Source organism: Eleginops maclovinus, chromosome 18 (assembly GCF_036324505.1).
Source record: "Eleginops maclovinus isolate JMC-PN-2008 ecotype Puerto Natales chromosome 18, JC_Emac_rtc_rv5, whole genome shotgun sequence".
Lineage (NCBI taxonomy): Eukaryota > Metazoa > Chordata > Actinopteri > Perciformes > Eleginopidae > Eleginops > Eleginops maclovinus.
Window position 1 is genome coordinate 3,580,635 of NC_086366.1, and position 19,997 is coordinate 3,600,631.

At 37.9% G+C, this 19,997-nt stretch overlaps 2 protein-coding genes across 2 annotated transcripts in view; both read left to right on the forward strand.

Moving 5' to 3' along the window:
• The first annotated feature begins 807 nt into the window (after window positions 1-807).
• Window positions 808-2,788, forward strand: foxl2a (forkhead box L2a). The gene has a single exon (XM_063907871.1). It carries the CDS (start codon window positions 1,044-1,046, stop codon window positions 1,965-1,967), a length of 924 nt encoding a protein of 307 aa, XP_063763941.1. The 5' UTR covers window positions 808-1,043; the 3' UTR covers window positions 1,968-2,788.
• Window positions 2,789-16,476: 13,688 nt separating this feature from the next.
• pik3cb (phosphatidylinositol-4,5-bisphosphate 3-kinase, catalytic subunit beta) overlaps window positions 16,477-19,997 on the forward strand; it is a 74,008-nt gene continuing 70,487 nt past the window's right edge. The window contains 1 exon segment of the mRNA XM_063907200.1: window positions 16,477-16,679. The gene's annotated coding sequence lies outside the window, so the exon portion shown is untranslated.

Genomic DNA, 19,997 nt, shown 5'->3' on the forward strand with positions numbered 1-19,997 from the left:
TGCTTGAAGTGTTTGTTCCAAGCAGTAACGACAATATTAAAGGTACCTGTTCTCTGTTACGTGTACTCCAATTCAGAGGGTATTTGCATTTACTTGACAGGTTAGATTATATTTACTCTTCAGACTCAGATAATTCATAAGTTTGCCTGCACGATTTGTTGAATAAAAAAAGCTACTCCTTTACCAGCTGCAACATTAATGCATTAATGCATGAGCACATTAATTAAATTGCATTAATGCACTATTGCTGCACATTAATTCATATATAATTCATATATAAGGATAATCCAATAACATGTATTAATGTAAAATGGGCTGTTCTGCACAATGATACTTTCCATGTTGGTTTCTTAAATTACGTTTTAAATGAAGGACTTTTAATTATAACAGAAACAATGTCTACACTTGTGGTACTACTTTTACTTAAAAATACCTGAATACTTCATCCATCACATGGTTATTTAATTTCCATTGTGCACGAACATATAAAAAATGCATTTCTTTACTCTTTTATTAATTTCCTTTTTTTTCTGATTGCTTCTATTCCAAAAATAATATATATAATGTTATGCATTTGAATTGTCTCTCTGTTAGTTCAGTATTTTGATTTTGGTCTACAATGACCCGATATTAAAAAACGGAATTCCTTTTTAAAAACGGCCGATTATTTGTCCAATGACTCTAACCACCAGAGGCGGAACTCACACAAATCACGACGTCGCTACACGGAGATCATTGGAGCAAAAGCAGCCTGTCAGTGGATCCGGGGGGAAAAAAGAGGAAAGGGCTGGGCTTACAGACTCACAAACCACAACTTGGGTTGCGCCTTGGTCAGAAACCAGTTTACAAAAATCCCCGTTGAAGAGAGAGGAAGGTCTGGTGCATGTCAGTTTACGGAGCGGCTGAATCAAATATTTCTCTGCGCGTAAATTGGAAGATTTGCATCCCGAGCTTCTGCAACACACCGCCCTGCGCATCGAGGATACATTTTAAAAGTTTGCTTTCGCCATCTGTACTGGGCTTGTTTTGTTTTGGTGTGCGCAATGATGGCCACTTACCAAAATCCGGAGGATGACGCAATGACTTTAATGATCCACGACACCAACACGACCAAGGAGAAAGAGCGACCCAAAGAGGAGCCGGTCCAGCAGGAGAAAGTCCCGGAGAAGGCAGACCCGTCCCAGAAACCTCCGTACTCCTATGTGGCTCTCATCGCCATGGCCATCCGGGAGAGCACGGAGAAGCGCCTCACACTGTCCGGCATCTACCAGTACATCATCACAAAGTTCCCCTTCTACGAGAAGAATAAGAAAGGCTGGCAGAACAGCATCCGACACAACCTGAGTCTCAACGAGTGCTTCATCAAGGTTCCTCGGGAGGGCGGCGGGGAGAGGAAAGGGAATTACTGGACGCTGGACCCGGCCTGCGAGGACATGTTTGAGAAGGGGAACTACCGGAGACGCCGCAGGATGAAGCGGCCGTTCAGACCGCCACCGACGCATTTCCAGCCGGGGAAGTCCTTGTTCGGAGGAGACGGCTACGGCTACCTGTCGCCACCCAAGTACCTGCAGTCCAGCTTCATGAACAACTCCTGGTCGCTTGGCCAGCCGCCTCCCCCCATGTCCTACACGTCCTGTCAGATGGCCAGCGGCAACGTGAGTCCCGTGAACGTGAAGGGTCTTTCAGCACCCTCCTCTTACAACCCGTACTCCCGGGTGCAGAGCATGGCGCTGCCCAGCATGGTGAACTCTTACAACGGCATGAGTCACCATCACCACCCGGGGCACCCCCACCATGCGCAGCAGCTGAGCCCGGCCTCCGCGGCTCCCCCCTCGGTCTCCTCTAGTAACGGAGCCGGCCTTCAGTTCGCCTGCTCCCGCCAGCCCGCGGAGCTCTCCATGATGCACTGCTCTTACTGGGAACACGAGTCCAAACACTCGGCGTTACACACGAGGATTGATATTTAAAAGTGTACCCAAAATGGTCTGTGTGTAAAAAAAAAAAAAAAAATTGAGGACACAGAGTGAGGTAATTCCTGTGATTTCAAAACAGAACCAAGAGTATTTTTGACGGGCTGTGAGGGTTCAGCCGAACGATGGGAAAGTAACCGTGATTTGACAGATTTACAAAACGGAATCGGGAGGTAAAGAAGCCATCAGGACACTTCAGGCTGCACAAACTCTGGGAGCCATTTCGTGCACCTGAATTACACCTGGACTGATGGCTATAATAACCTGGCATTGTTGTCATTATTAGTGCCTTTGGAAAGCGTTTCCACGGGGATAGACATTGCTGATATTGCTTCAGCTGTGTTATTGTGCGTAATGGTTTCTCTCTTCTTTACGCACGGCTTTTTACAAAAACGAACTATTGCCAAATGAAACTTGATGCCCTAATTAATTCAGTGCTTTAATATGTGATTGGATCAGAGCTCTATTTTTGCCCTCTTGCACTGAGAAGGCCGAAACTTCACCCTGACACGGCTGTGAGCTTTGTCGGGTTAAAGGTGGATAGAAATCCATCAGACTGCCAATTCAGGGGTTTTCATAGTCCTTGATCCCAGTGTACATGTATGATATCATTTCCAATATGACGCCAGCCAGCCAGCCAGCCAGTGCCAGGTTTTGTAAATCTTTCTGATTATTATTATTATTATTTTGTTTTTTTATAAACGTGATTAGCTTTATTTGTCTCATTCATGTTGGCGCCATGTTTCATTTTAATTAGCACTTTTCCCTCTTTTTCTAGGTTTGTGAATTTCTTAATAAACTTGTATTTCTAAAAGTAATGCAGTGGTCATGACGTAATCTGTTTTATACTATAGGCTGAGATAACCACTGTTGGCACTATATCTGAAGCTAACGCAGTATAAAAGTACTATATTGTAAACCATAGATTGCAGTATTTGGTTCGGGTTTTATGAAATGCCAGGGTTAAAATAATCTTATTATTAATCTCAGTTATCTATGAGGTTCGGCTCTGCGATTTTTTCTCGAGGAATGTCCAATATGCATGCATTACGTCTCCTCAAAAAATAATATAGGTCTTTTTAAATAGTCATAAGTATTTTACTGCATGCAATTAGTTTCGCAAGGCCTTGTTTTTGCAATTAATTTCAATAATTACCAATCGATTTTCTATAATTGTGACAAAAAAATTCAGTAAATTCTCATTTAAAGTAATAATAATAATAATAATAATAATAATAATAATAGTAATAATAATGTGCAATGATAAGGTCATTGATTATTGTTCTGTTTAACAGGGCTATTTAATATATATTTCAATATGTCGTGTTCTGCAAAACTGCTCTACAAATACATGGGTAGCTTCATTATAGCCTCATAGCCATTATTCACAACTCAGTAAATAATGCTGAACTCGTAAAGTCACTTTACGGTGTTATTCTTTTATATATAGTCAATGTAATTTGTAAAATAAAGTAATTCAGAACTGAACCCGTGTCTGTAGAAAAACGCCAGGGCATGGAGGCAATGACCGTTCCCGGATAATCCCTAAATCCAGAAATACAAAAAATACTCTGCTGTAAAAAAAATGCTTTAAGAATAGTATGTGTAGTTAGTGTTGGATGTGTGATTTTGAGCAGGAATTTAAGAGGTTACTATCATGTTTAAAAAATATATATATAGGCTACTTTAACCTTCTCCTCTCAATATAAACAATACATAAGCAGTACCAATAATAATAATAACGTATGGGGACGGTAATGATAAAGAATAGGCCTAGAAATACAAAATAATGACTTTCGAAACCACCATGAATGTGCCATTATTTAATAGGATTCGCTGAGTTTTCTCCAGGTTTGCAAACAAGAAAGCAATAATAATGTTAGTGCAGGTAACTTGTCGACTAAATATTACAGAATCATTTAGGAAATCCGGGCAACAAAGACCGGAAGTGTATAAATACATGGAATGAAAATCGTGCATGCGGTCACTACAATGCTTTCTAGGGTTTTCAAAATAAGACGAATGGGAGTTCATCCTCTGATTTATACTCTTAAATATTGACACAGAGAATCATCTGTTGAGGGTTAAAGTATAAAAACAGACAGCTCCTCCTCCTTTGTTGTGTTTAAGTGTGACTCTTACGTAAAGACTTTTAGCCTCTTGATGAGAGAGCCATTGAAGCGCCTTCAGAAATCCACTGATCTCAGACCGTTCCTCCCATAATCACTCTCACATTATCACAGCGACTCGTTACTCACATCTGGATCTCACTCTCACATTTGAGGCGTGTAGCATTATACAATGAGTTTACACCACTGAGCTGATCAGTTACACAATAGGACTTCTTAATACATAATGGATCATTGCAGATATTAGATTATGGAGTTCACCTTGATCCTCCCTCTGCGCGCTGTCAAACACACGCTCATCATCCAAAAATAAAACACCAAAACACGCACAGTCCCTTACCAAGCAATGACAAAGCGAGTTAAAATGATATTTTGGATTATTAATAAGGTTTGCATTATTTTCAGAGTCTAAATGACTTGTTTTTTTGGTCAATAGGTTACACGTAATTTATTTTGGCGTATAGTGATGCGTAGCTACATGAACACAGAAAGAGGTATTAAGTTGTAAAATAGGCGCAAATATATAAGGATTTAAAATAGGAATATCACTAATTACTTAAATAAAATATGTGTAGTTTATATAAAAGCCTACATAATACATGTGTGTAATTGTATTAGTGTGTGTAGTTAGTGAAGGCTTGTTGGGACATGAAAAGGTTTTCAATGTGTGATCTTTGCCCATATACACCCCTGCAATACCTACGTTAACTATCTTTATAAAAATCTGAGTAAATCAAAGCAATAAGAGCAGAAAAATTCAAGTTATAATATGGGAATTTATTATAGGAAAATATAGAAAAATGGCATTTCTTACTACCGATATTTCTCTGTTGGTAAAAAATAAAGTCGGTGAGTTTTAACATTAGCCTATTATTTAGTGGACTCGCTTTTATGTGGACAAACTAAAATACACATGTTTATATATTTAAAATAGCCTCAATGTTTTTTTTAAGTTAACAAGCAAAAATGAAATGCTCATTGTGTATATTTCATTTCATCATGCTCTTTTAATATAACTAATATAAAGTCTGCGTTACTGAGGATAAAACGCATAAACGCTATTGCTTATATCTTTATCTCAGTAAATGCCAGCGATTTTATGCGCATTTTCTGACTGGTTTTTAATGCACTCCTATATAATCTAAATGTTATATTAGATGCATGATAGGAAGTCAATCTCACAGTCACTGCAGTGCAACAATTCTGCATGAAATCACACTGCAAACACGGGACTAATTATATACCAGGGTGAATAATCGAGCAGCGTCTCCAGCCTTCGGGATGCATTAGCAGCACAAACACGCGTGCCGCTCCGTATTCCCTGATAATAATAATACTCATAATAATAAGCATGTATGAAACTACAGTTATAGCAGAAGACCGGTCATCCATCAGATCCCGGAGCAGGAGCTGAGATGTGTTTCTCTGCTCCCTCACATTTATGTTTTGTAAACACCGAGAAGATAAGGGCGCGTTTGAAAGGCAAGTGTATTCCAAACACTGCTCCTAAAATAATAAATACAAGTGTTCTGAAAGAAATGATGTTCAGGCGAGTGAAACCAACACAAACAAACATGGCTCTGATAGTTTTAATGCAGGCGTTGAAATTCTGAAAAAAAAGCGTATCGACTCTATTAGCATTATTAGCATCATTAGCTTGTCAATAGTCTAAAATCCATAACTCACGGGGGTTGATTTTGCACTTTATCAGATTTACATTATTGATCCCAAATTAGGAAAAAAAAATGGTCACAACAGTGTGTTTACAAGGCATTGCACACAACTAAAAAAAGCACAATAAATAAATATACATATCAGACTAATTATGATTTACTTTACCTTGCTTTAAGTTTATCGGTGTGTGTAGCATGGAGACAATGGAGGAGTATTAATCACATTTGCAATTTTGTCAGTTAAAATGGCTTAGTATTTATTGCAAAGTAGGTTTTACACATGCAAGCAATTTGCTTTGGTGTATAATGATGCATGCATCAACACAGCAACAGGAATGAAGATGCAAAATGGGCATAAATATATATAATATTTAAAACCTCCGTAAAAAAAAGACAAATAAAATATGTGCATTTTAAATGTATAAGCCTTTATAATATATGGTTGTGGGTTCATTAATAAAATTATTCTGTGTTGGTATAAGAATCAGTGGAGGCTTGTTGGGACATAACTATGAAATGGTTCACATATTAATATTATTTTTTAAAGCTAACCATCGTTGAACTCCTGAAGCGTTCATGTTACACGTGAATACACACATTTATATGCAGCTGTTTTTTGTTTGTCCTAACCTCCTACACCTCTACATGGACTCGGGTGCGGCAGGTGTGCATTTGCGCAGAAAGGCTGGCAGTTCAGCCGGTCGGCTGCGAACAATGGGCCTGCAGACAGGAAGTCTGAGCGGCTGCAGAGATAAGACCGAGCTGCACGGCTTCAACAGGCCTCCTCTTCTTCTACGCTCAGATTAAAGGCAGCATTTCAGCATACATGTGCATTTAACATAATGAGGTGTTCAGAATATTCAATGAAAAGAAAACTGGTGTACTTTTACTCCACTATATTTATGTAATACCTTTAGTTGCTAGGCAGATTAGGATTAATGATGGTAAATATAATCAGTCCTTAAATCAGACTTTAGTTCACCTGCAGTAAATCCAGCAGCTACCCTGCAGTATTACAAAGCCATTCAAACTAGCTGCACCTTTACCAGCTCTGAGAACACTTTAATGATCAATCATTATAAAACATATCAGAGATATTATTCTGAAATGGACCAATCAGACAATGACTACTTTTACTGTCGCTACTTTAAGTACATTTAGAGGAGAGTACTTTCTACTTTCACTGGAGGAACATTTAGAATACTTTTACTGTGACAGAGTATTCCTACACTCTGGTACTTGTACTTTACTCAAGTACAAGATCTGAGTACTTGTACTTTACTCAAGTACAAGATCTGAGTACTTCTACTTTACTCAAGTACAAGATCTGAGTACTTCCACTTTACTCAAGTACAAGATCTGAGTACTTCTACTTTACTCAAGTACAAGATCTGAGTACTTCTACTTTACTCAAGTACAAGATCTGAGTACTTCTCCCACCTCTGGTTTTAATGTATTGCATATATTTGAGAAGAAGAAATTGTTGATTAAAGGGCCACTGAACTCTGTTAGCTTATACGTACAGTATAAATTAATGTAAACAATGTAACAGATTGTATAAAACAGGACTTCAGCTGACAGATTAAGAGTTATGTCATTGTGAATGTAACCTATAGTTCCCAGTTATGAACCTATAACTGTAGCACTTTTCCAAACATGCAAAAGTATGACGCATGAATGTATTTTATGGAAAGCTGTACTAGGTAAATGTTCCTGTAAATTCTCCATGTTTCTTTCTGCAAGAGGTGAAAAGGTTTTGGTGCAATGTTCGGCTTTGCTTTCTTTCTTCTCTTCCGCTGAATAACCGTGATTGTATCCTTTGTTGTGCTCTCAGAGATGACAGATTATAATCAACAAGACGAATGAGGTCAACTCATTGTAGAAGGAACACATTTGACCCTCGCTTCTTCTTGCTCTCACACACACACACACACACTGAAAAAACTGTTGACTTTAATTAAATGTATTATGTCAACACATTTCACATAATTGTATAAACTTAGTTCAAAGCAATAATATTAAGTTGAACTAACCCAACACAGTTGTGTGAAATGTGTTGACATAATTCATTTAATTAAAGTCAGTGTTTAGGGTTTTTTCTGTGCAGATTAACACACACACACACTTTTACTTGGGTACCTGGATGACAGTTTGCACGCTCCACGGGGCCCCGGCGATGCGCCCCGGCTGGTCGTGTCACACGCAGGTTGCAGGTTTCCCAATGCCGGCACACAATTGAATTCCTGACATTCCCGCTCATGTTTGAGATTGAAGAGTTTCCACTTAGAAGCGGCGCACATCACCCCGACCCCATTGAGAGGGGAGAGTGGGGGTCACCACTGTTTGGTATACATCTGCTCCAAACAGGAAAATATGTGCAGATTTGATTCGCACAAAATCCGGGAATTGTTCAAATCAGCATGAGTTTTTTTTCCCTCTCTCGCTGGAGCAGAAATACTAGTTTCATTCTGAGCTATTTCTATGACATTACTCACTATAGAGCTGTTTATTTTCCCATGAGCCTCTGGTGAATCTCCTACCTCGTGGCGGTGATCTACGTGATGTTTTCAGTGACTCCTGATAACGACCAGCCCGAGAAACAATGGATTACATGCAATAATTCTTTAATTTTGCCCAAATGATTACAATAGAGTGTGTTGATACACTGCCACGGTTTATAAATAAGGAAGGTGCGTTTTGTCAACCGGTCATCAGAGGTTCATCAAATGTCTATAAATACACAGCAGTGTCATCTATTCAAGGAAAAGAGGCTCTGTCAACTATTCACAGAGAAAAACCATCACGCACTGACCTCTGGGTGACCTCCAGCGCGCCCAAATGTCACATACTGTACGAGCCATGTCTGAAAGAGGGGGGGGGGGGGGGGGGAGAGCAGGACATTTATTCTGAGAAGAGCTGCACGATGGATGCTGCTCAAACAAGGCCGTGAATGCGAGTACATTAGCCTGCTAAGCAAACATGTTCAGAACATCTGTGTATTGTAACCTGTAGCATCGCTTATGATGCACTTTCTGTAATTTCTCAAATCTATTCAAAGTTTTTGAGGCTTTATTCATCAAATGCTCAATACGGTTCTGTTTTGGCATGAACATCTGAAGTCCCGGCTCCTCCAGCAATGCAATTAACACACAAAAAAAAAGATGTAACAAAGTACAACGGACAAAATGGTTGCAGGAATAAGAACAAATATATACATATAGGATCTAATATGATGGAAAATGTATAGTTTTAGTCAGCACGTATTTGTTCTACGCTTCAATACATCTCATTTAAAGTGATTGCACTTTGGAAGTTTTCCAAAAATGCAAATCTATTTATTCATCATGACAAGTTATCTGATTTAAGAAAATAAACTGAATGTAGAATCTATAAATGATCAGTCCTATTTAAATTATATCTTGCATTTTAAGTAGAAGTACAAATCCTCCTGAAGTAAAGGAACAAAATGTACGTACGTAGCAAAAATAAAAAGTGCTCACTCAGGGGAAATGGCCCATTTGATAAACATATACTTTATATAACTATTGATGCATTGACATGTCACAACTGATAAAGGTGAAGCTCATTTTAATAACTGCTGAGAACCAAATACAATTCTGGTGTAAGCAGCATGAAATAAAAACCCTTAAAACGTACTTAATACTTTAGGAAATATGCTTAATTTAATGCCACATCTGTAATGTACCTTATGCATGTTAATGTATATTAGGTCCTACACTTCTGCTTAGATAGTACATGCATATCATCTGTTCGGGTGGAATCTGAATAATATACAAAAGTTAGAGGATTTTATTTACAAAATGAAAGTATAAATGCATTTACATTTCATGATTAGATCTTAATCCAGAAACTCTCCAAACAAACAGGTTTTTTTACAATGTGATATCACCTCCAAGCAAGAACACAGCCAGCATCACGCTGATGTTCATTCTGTGTCGGAACTGGCCGGCCTGTACTGTAAAGGGAAATGCGATAAAAGTTTCCTTGATTATAAGCTGAAAATTGCTTTGTCGGGATAGAAACGGCAGCTCTTTTCCCATCGTGCCCTGATGGGAGTCTATTTTTAAACCCCTCTTTCCTTTCTCGCCAGCCTAAAAACTTCCGCAGGGCTGGCAACGAGAAGCTATTAGGTCAACTCTTCTCCTGTTAACATGCCAATTAATCAAAGATGAAACCCAATTCCCACAGGGATCATTAAGGCCCAGCACCTGTTGTGCTGATACTGTAGGCCTGCTTTATAATAAACCAGTACAACTTCTTGGCTGACCTCTGGGGACAGTGAGAGACATACAATCACTGCCAGCCAGTTATACATCAGCCCACTATCAGTAATAGTAACGTGACCTCAGTCGGATATGAATGCCAAAGCTTATTCCACAACCAAAACAACTTCAAAATGCCATGGTATTTATACTATCGGGGTTTCCTAAAGTTTCATAACAGGCCATGCAAACCCTATTAGGAAACAAATTGCATGAGAGGCAAGTTTAACGACACATCCGTCAATTAAATTAAGTGATGATTTAGTTAATTGTTGCCTGTTATGGTAACTATCCATCAAATGTGTGCTTAGTTTGTATTGGCTATAATAAAGTTTGTGAATAAGTGTCCCCCTCTGAACACTGCTGGAATAATGACATATTGATTTAAAGCAACGGAAGATAGCATTGACTAAAAGCAGTACTTTTTACAATATAACATCTGTGGCACATAACACGCATTTATGACACTTAAGAGTAAAAGCAATTTCCAAATTAAATAAAAGTTGAAATGAAGTTTTAAACAAACTACATAACCATCACATGACTTCATGACACCACCGCTAAGCTAAAGGATGCTAATGTTTAGCCTTGTTAGCAAACGCTGCTCATAAGGAGACATTTTCTGCTCATTTTTAGCTTGTGTCTCTCCTGGGACATGTCTCCATGCTTTAATGTTCAGAAAGCTCTGTATTGTTCTCATACTGCCTGTGCTGCAACACCTCTGTTCACCCTCTGTCTGAAACCAGAGCCCAGTCTGCTCTGATTGGTTAGCTGGCCGGCTCTGTTGTGACTGGTCAACCTGCTTAGAGATGTCCCGCCCCTTTGCCTATCACGTACAATGTGTTGGAGCACTAGGGTAGCGGATAGAAGAGCAAGTGTTACATGGTGATGTCACTATGTTACAGAAGTAAACAAAGGAGTTACATGGGGTTGTCACACAAACCTATATAACACACTACATGAAAGGGAAAACCCCATAAAGCACAACAGGGCGTCTTTAAGACACCTACAGCTTATTTACTGACATAACTGATGTGTTAATATCTCTTCAGCTTGTGATTATAAAACAGGGATCCAAACAAAGGCTGTTGACTTCAACACAAGGGTACCAAAGTGGTCAAATGCTAACTCATTTCACGGTTTTAGGACTCATTCCTGCACCACTCTATCGGCTATAACACACACAAGCCAAACAGGAAGTTGCCCTGACCCTGACCCCGGCCTTTATGCTCATGCCAAACCTAATCCCAGGTCAGATCTCAGACACTGCAATCCAATTTCAGCCATATTTATTTCAAGCAATTACATACCTCTTGGCAGGCCCTCACAATTAAACAAATGATGGTATTTTGATATCCATAATTATACGCATTCACATAAGGTATCCTTTCATGTTAAATGTGCTTTTTATTACACGCCTATCATCTGTGAAGAGATTATGCACAGTGTGGGTTTGGACCGGGTCCGGGTACATTTAATCGAATAAGAGGAGCAGTAATGGAAGCATGCTGGACGCCGGGCCTCGCTGCTGCTGCCTTTGAGCCCGGCTTGTGTTTGGCAAATTTCAGACAATGAGAACGTTATGAGGGGAACTGTGAGGGAGCGCCTTTGACCCCCGGCCCACTGAGGTCAAGCACATGGGATCGCCTCATTTCTACATCGCTGATGAGGTGCACCACACATACCTGTGGACTGAGGGGATTGTTTAAATGTAAATAAGTGACAACACAATGTTCTAATTGAGAGCACGGCGCTGAAAATGGGATTGGAATTTTGTTATTCCGGGAAGCAAAGGCACAGTGTTCATACACATAAAAAATACAAAGAGTAGACAGAAGATATCAAATAAGAGGCAAGCACACGTTAATGAAATTAAATATATCAATGGTAAAAAAAATCAGTAGCAGCATCATTCAAAGTAACTGAACTTATTCAAGTATTCAGGTAGCATCCTGTAATAACGTTAATGAATTATGGATGGTTAAAGGCTAATGCACTTACAGTATAGCTGCTTTTTGAGCTTGAAATGTCATGGTTGAATGCATTTATTGAGGTCGCTTTGGATAAAAACGTCAGCTAAATGATGTAAAAACACTTAATATATAAGGCACTGCATCCATGAGCAGTATTGATACCAAACAAACCATTCGAGTTCATTAGAATCACATTGCAAAATAAGCTTATTCTGAATGAGTAACCATAGGCTCACACCGACTCGACCCTGTGCTGTGTGGGTATGTGCGGCCCCCTGGTGGTGGCATCAGAGCGCCTCACTGTAATATGACTCAACTCTCCCTGCTGTTTGATCCTTTCAGGTAAAAGTACCATCATCACAGTCTAAAAATCACAAGTAAAAAGGTGTTTGTTCAAAAACTACTTGTACTAAATGTACTTTAAGTATTAAAAGTGAAAGTATTTATGGTGCAGGATGGCTCTTTTTTTTTTTAACCATGTGATTCGGTAGTGTTGATCAGATTTCGGATACTATAAATGATACAAACACATGATGTTGTTTATGCAAAAAACAACTAGTAAATACAAGCGTGAAATCAATTTAGTGGAGTAAAAGGTATCATTTTCTGTGAGGTCCAGTGGAGTAAAAGTACCTAGAATTATTCTTACTCAAATAACTGTACTTGGTTACATAATAGAACCAAACCACGTATTTCAAGCTAAATGCCCACCCCAAAATGTTAGTAATGGATACAGAGGCGTAAAAATCAGCCGAGGCATTTATTACAATCAATATAAAATGGACCCACAATGCATCGCGGGTCAAGAGATAATCAAGTTGCTTCAGAAAAACAGCATCTCTAACAACCATACAGTCCGCTCGTTATCATAACAGCTAGATGTTACGTTTTGTACCAACACAGTTGCAGCTAATCATAAATACCAGTGTCCTAACTAACTTAACAGGAGCATGCACCGGAGGGCAGTTAGGCTGTTTGTTAAAGTGCATTAATACAAACACACAGCTGTGCAGGATTCATGGGCCAGAGCAGAAAGTCACTACGACTATGTGCACGTTTATAACGCCACGATATTTGGTCTTTATCAGGAAAGCTTTGTGCATTTATATCCGTATTAACTTACTGTATTAATACAAAATCTAGTGTATTTATTGAAGAGTTAACGCGTGATTACTGCGGTCAAGCCATCCAGCCTCCACTTACTGCGGTGCGCGTGAATCCTATGCACTAATTGAGGCCTGTAAAAACTGCCCTCAAAATAAAAGCGCTTACTCTTACATGTCAATAACAAATATACCTTAAATATTCATATTTACTGGAGCTTAACAATCTTATTACGTCTGATAAATGATTTCTAAATTAAAAGACCATTGCCATCTCATACATGAGCTACCCACGTCCGTCTGTTTTTAGATAAGCATAAAACTGTCCATAATCAAAGACTCGTTTCACGGGTAACAGGCCACCCCAAATAGCCTCAGAGAATATCAGGACATTGTGATGTACAGTTTCAAATAAAAGACCATTGAAATCCCTTTTACGAGTTATCCTTCCTCTGTCTTTAGATAGAACATGAATAAAAAACTGTTCATAATCAAAGACTCATTCCACTTAAGGGTGATAGCAGGGCTGAGCAGACAGTCGCTACGACTATGTGCACGTTTATAAAGCCACCATTTGTTTTCTTTATTAGGAAGCTTTGTGCATTTGTACCGTATCACCAGAAGGGAAATGTAGAGTGAAGAGTTAACGCGTGATTGATTTGGTCGTCTTCTGGCAGGTGTTGTGTTGCTGTGTGTTTGCTCGTGATTTGCAAACAGCGGTTAAGGAGATTCTTTTGAGTATAATGCAGTCACATGATGCCTTGTAATAAAGGGGTATACAAAGTGAATGATTGTGTATTTTTTTTGTCTGTTTGTTTTTGTATAAACACTTACCTGTGGTATCCCGCGTCTGCTCCAGGATGTTTGGCGGAAATCGTCCCAGGGGTACGAAAACCAGAATAAACGTTCCGGGAGAAACCAAGAGATAAAATACGGGAGGGGGGTTTGAAGTTTTTTTTAAATGATGTTGTATGTGTTTCATTTTGGGATAATATCAGTCGAATTGTGTAGATATTGTGTGTTAAATTAGAATCAGTAAGTACTTCAGAATCAGAAGTACTTTAATTATTCCAAACTGGGAAATGTTTGCGTTGCAGCAGCGAAATACAAAGAGAAGCAAAATAAATAACAAATAATTAGAACTAAAAACGTAAGTAAAGTAAAAATGAATACAAATGAAAATGAAACAGACAAATGTACAAAAAGGCAATAATAATATAGTGTAAATGTACAATGTTAAGTGTGAAGGAGTGCATGTTAAGTCCAGTTTACAGAGAGGCTGTGGAGCAGTGAGTTGTCTGCCAACAATTAGATGTTGTTTGTGGTCATTATTTGTCTGGTAATATTACTAAGGGCACTTGTTATTTGGAAGCATCCAATTTAGCATACTATTATAAAAAGCACCATTTTCGTATATATATATATATATATATATATATATCATATACCCTGTGAACTCACGCCTCAGGAACTCATTCCACTGCAACATCCAAATGGAAATAAGGATAGAAGATTTTTTTTGTTTGTTCTTGGCAGAATAGATCCATCCTGCAATATTATTTTGGACACTTGGTGGCGGTCATTACATGCAAAAGTTTGTATAGGTGAGGAAGACACGGGGGAGTTGTATTTCCAGATGATGCAACACCGCATCTGTCCACCAGAGGGCATCAAAGCCCTCCCTCTAACAAATAATAATCCCACTTTGTACAGGGTTGTACACATTTCATAATAAGAGGTTACGCCTATCACATGTGGCATTACCACATAATGATGTCTCGTGGCTGAATAACATATTAACAATGGTTTAAATTACAAATCACCTGTTTTACATAATTTAATGGGGTCATACAGGCTAAACGCATATCATGTTAAAGTTATGCTATGTGTCTTTTTTCATAAGTGGCGGTAGAAAACATTGTGTTTCCGGGTGAAATCTCTGCGTGTACATTTTATGCCGGGTGTTATGTGGTTGTTGGAAGACAGCCGGAGAACTGAACCAACCAATCAGCTTCAGACAGACAGTAAAACAGCAGAAAGCGCCATGTGCCCTTCACAATAAAAGCCTCACTTTGAAACATCAGGGATTGTTTCAGTGAGTTTTATATCTTTAATTAAATGTATGTAATAATATAAATTCATTATTTCTACATACAGAAAAACACTTCTGATAAGGGCATACCTGCCTGCACATCTGGAGAAACAGGGTTTACTAGACAAGACGGGGATGGCTATTGATATCCTCAAAGTAAAAGCTATTATTAAGATTCAGTAAAAGGTTCAATAGGTGTCTTTGAGATGAAGTGGAAGTACAAAGTAGCAACACATTGAAATACTCAAGTAAAGTTTAAGTAGCATACCTCAAATTTAACTTCAGTACACTTGATTAAATGTCCTTTTTAACTATTAATTGTAAAATGTTGTAGAACCCACCGCTGCTTGGCTAAAGATATAGTCCGGCACAATAAGAAAACAATTAAAATATAAGCTACTGTATTTTTTAATATTGACTTCAATAATATATTGATTGGACTATTTACTCAGAGTGAGGATGTGGGAGTGAGTGAAGTGAGTTAAATAAGCGTAACTACTTCCATTCAATATTATTTTCCTGTGTAAACTTTTCTTGGCAGGACTTCAGTGTTTTTGAGATAAGATTCCAATCTAAAAGACAGTCACTAATTCAGTATCAAATAACCAGCAGTGGAATGCAGTAGTACATGTCCTCAGGTGCTTATTTTAGGTACTTGTACTCTTCACTCTACTTCCTTTATTTTTTATAAATTCAGATTTAGACACACAATACTAAGCAAAAAACTTTTAAAGTATGATTATTCTATAAATGAAACCATTCAACATTATAGTCAAGTAACTTAAACCATGAGTAGGTTAGCAGAAAAGGAATTACAAGAATATTTCACAGTTCCAGATTCTTAAATGTGAAGATTTGCTGCTTTTGCTTTAAAATGTAAAAAAGATTATTCTACATTCTCTCTCTTTTTAATTTGGTACTCTCCTTATTCTTCAACACTTGTTCGTAATCATACTTAAACACTTTTATTTAAGTACCATTCTCGATGCAGTACTTTTACTCAAGCAAAGACTACTTTTTCCACCACTGCAATCCACCAACCACCAACCATTTAATCTGATTACATTATCATTTTAAATATAGATGCACTTGTTCTAATACATTATATGCATACTACTAACTTGGTCCTCCAAACTTTTTGTAATTAAACTACAAACATTTTCCTTCCCGGTTTTATTTTGAAATCCTCAAGCGGAGGTTCTGTTTTTCTCTCTCACTTGACAGCCTACTTGGCGGAGGGAGAGCTGGCGGAGGGAAAAGCAGCAGCAGCGGTGGTGGTAGTGGTTCACCTTCTCAAACAAACAGGAAGCATTGCGCACCACCTGAGAGACCTGAGTTCTGCGTGGAGAGGCGGCACACTTTCTGTGCGTGAAACTACTCTGCCGTGGAGAGGACACATTAACTTTCCTCCGTCTGTTCCCATTCTCCAACCACCTCACCACCACAGTGTCTGAAGGTAAGTCCGCACTTGTTTTTCTTTTTTAATGTGGATTACTTTTCATATTCCGAGTGGGCACGTCACGCCAAACTCTGCTCATCAATATGCAGATTTAAAAATGTCAACATAATGCATTTCTAAAGATTAAACCGATGAAAGAACTGTACAAACAAATATAATATGACAGAAAGAAAGTCCTGAATATCAAAAACGTGTTTGTCTATAACAGCAACACGCTTCTATGTTGGAAATTAAAATGGTAAATGTGCTTAAACTAAGTAAATGTTAGAGTAACACCCCGCGTAGGAGAGCATAACTCAATAACTTCTCCAAATATACACCACGCACATTTCATTTGCACATTTACACAGCCATACTTGGATCAAATCAATCTGGTGGGATCGTTATAATGGTTATTGGCATTACTGGTCTCATATAGGCAGTGGTAACGAGCATCCAAATAATGAGTTGCAGTTTTATGAATATTTATATATTTTCTGAGTTTGAAAAAAGTTGTTTACTTCAGATAATAACCGAGAAACTACCAACTTGGTGCATTTTAAAACTGAGTTTGTTCAGTGTTCTCCCACAAGAGAACAACATGGAGCATTCCGCAGTGATTAGCCAATCAGATGAGCTGCTTAACTGTCTGTGGAGTTTTGAGTTGGATTGTGGGTTAAATTCTTCCATTTTGACTACAATCACTGAAGTACTGTTAGCTGCTTTTTAGTCAGCTTCGTCACAGGTCGTACCCTCTAAACTTTGACTTTTCTGTCGCCTCGTAGTTATTTATTACAAGTCAAACTGTCCTCTGAGAGTGTGACAGACTCTGCTGGTCTGCAGATGTGGGAGAAGGACTCAGATCTTTTACTCTGAATAAAAGTAGAAGTACTCAGATCTTGTACTTGAATACAAGTAGAAGTACTCAGATCTTGTAGTTGAGTAAAGTATAAGTACTCAGATCTTGTACTTGAATACAAGTAGAAGTACTCAGATCTTGTACTTGAGTAAAGTAGAAGTACTCAGATCTTTTACTCTGGATAAAAGTAGAAGTACTCAGATCTTGTCCTTGAGTAAAGTAGAAGTACTCAGATCTTGTACTTGAGTAAAGTAGAAGTACTCAGATCTTGTACTTGAGTAAAAGTACAAGTACTCAGATCTTGTACTTGAGTAAAAGTAGGAGTACTCAGATCTTGTACTTGAATAAAAGTAGAAGTACTCAGAACTTGTTCTTGAGTAAAGTAGAAGTACTCAGATCTTGTACTTGAATAAAAGTAGAAGTACTCAGATCTTGTACTTGATTAAAGTAGAAGTACTCAGATCTTGTACTTGAGTAAAGTAGAAGTACTCAGATCTTGTTCTTGAGTAAAGTAGAAGTACTCAGATCTTGTGCTTGAGTAAAGTAGAAGTACTCAGATCTTGTACTTGAGTAAAAGTAGAAGTACTCAGATCTTGTACTTGAATAAAAGTATAAGTACTCAGATATTGTACTTGAGTAAAGTAGAAGTACTCAGATCTTGTACTTGAGTAAAGTAGAAGTACTCAGATCTTGTACTTGAGTAAAGAAGAAGTACTCAGATCTTGTCCTTGAGTAAAAGTAGAAGTACTCAGGTCTTGTTCTTGAGTAAAGTAGAAGTACTCAGATCTTGTGCTTGAGTAAAGTAGAAGTACTCAGATCTTGTACTTGAGTAAAGTAGAAGTACTCAGATCTTGTACTTGAGTAAAGTAGAAGTACTCAGATCTTGTACTTGAGTAAAGTAGAAGTACCAGATTGTGTAGGAATACTCTGTCACAGTAAAAGTATTCTAAATGTTCCTCCAGTGAAAGTAGAAAGTACTCTCCTCTAAATGTACTTAAAGTAGCGACAGGACAGTAAAAGTAGTCATTGTCTGATTGGTCCATTTCAGAATAATATCTCTGATATGTTTTATAATGATTGATCATTAAAGTGTTCTCAGAGCTGGTAAAGGTGCAGCTAGTTTGAATGGCTTTGTATACTGCAGGGTAGCTGCTGGATTTACTGCAGGTGAACTACAGTCTGATTTAAGGGCTGATTATATTTACCATCAATAATCCTAATCTGCCTAGCAACTAAAGTGTTAAATACATGTAGTGGAGTAAAAGTACACCATTTACCTCTGAATTGTAGTGGAGTAAAACTAAGTATAAAGTAGCAAGTAATGAGATACTCAAAGTACAAGTATCCCTAAATAATCCCTAATAAATACACAACAATGTCCCGGTTTGGGATTAATAAAGTAATATGATTTTTATCCTTGAGTAAATGTACTTGTTCAGATGTCAGGTTCTTAGACTTTACTTAAGTATTTTCATTTGATGCTGCTTTATACTTCTATTGCACTATAATTCATAGGAAAGATAGTGTACTTTTATATTATATATAATAAATATATATATATATATATATATATATATATAAAATCACATACGTTATGAAGAACTTTCATATGTAACGTCTTGAAGTTAAACTAACCAAATGGCAGAAACTTTGCGTACTCTAAGTATTTTTTGTGTAGAAAACCTCTTATCTTCTCAAATGTAAAGAGTCTTGCTTCTGTCTTTTAAAATATTGTCATTTATTTTGTTCTAATTTAGATTTTTCCTTTCTGCAATGATCACTTTTACTCCTAATTCTTCAGGTTTATTCACCTTGGCAAATACCATTCATACTGCAGTACTGTTATTTTTACGGAGTAGTATTAGTACTTCAGTATCTGATCTGGTCGCTGGTCGCAGCCTCTTGTACTCTTGTTGTTATTTAATAAAAGTCAAGTTGTTCTTCTCTAATGATCCATGGGTAATTCAAAGGCTTAACTGTGTCAGCGAAGACTACTGTGTATGTTGTATTACTGAGAAATGGACCGACAACAGCCAAACAAAGAGGATACGAAACTTGTGAGTTATTCATAAAGTCCTATTTTCTGCCATATTTACCTTTTTTTTGATTCAGAGACTCAATACAGGCATTGGCAGAGTTTAGCTGCTAGCTTACGCTTTATTATCCTCCTAATGAAGCTGATGTATGAAAGCTAAGGCTGCATGACACGTTTGCTTTGTGAAATATACCACCATTTGGTATTTGTTGTGATTAATAAGCCGGGACGTGCTTTCAGTACAAAAGCCTACTGCTAAAATACAGCTAATTGCTTAATCAGAGGAAATTATGCTTTTATTGAACGTTAAACGGAACACAAATGGCACCAATACAAGTCTAATAGTTACATCTGTAAGTGCAGTTTTCCACCAACACTTCTTTTAGTCGCAAATGACATATTGTGTAATAGAAACCTCAGAATCAACTGTCTTTCACTCAGT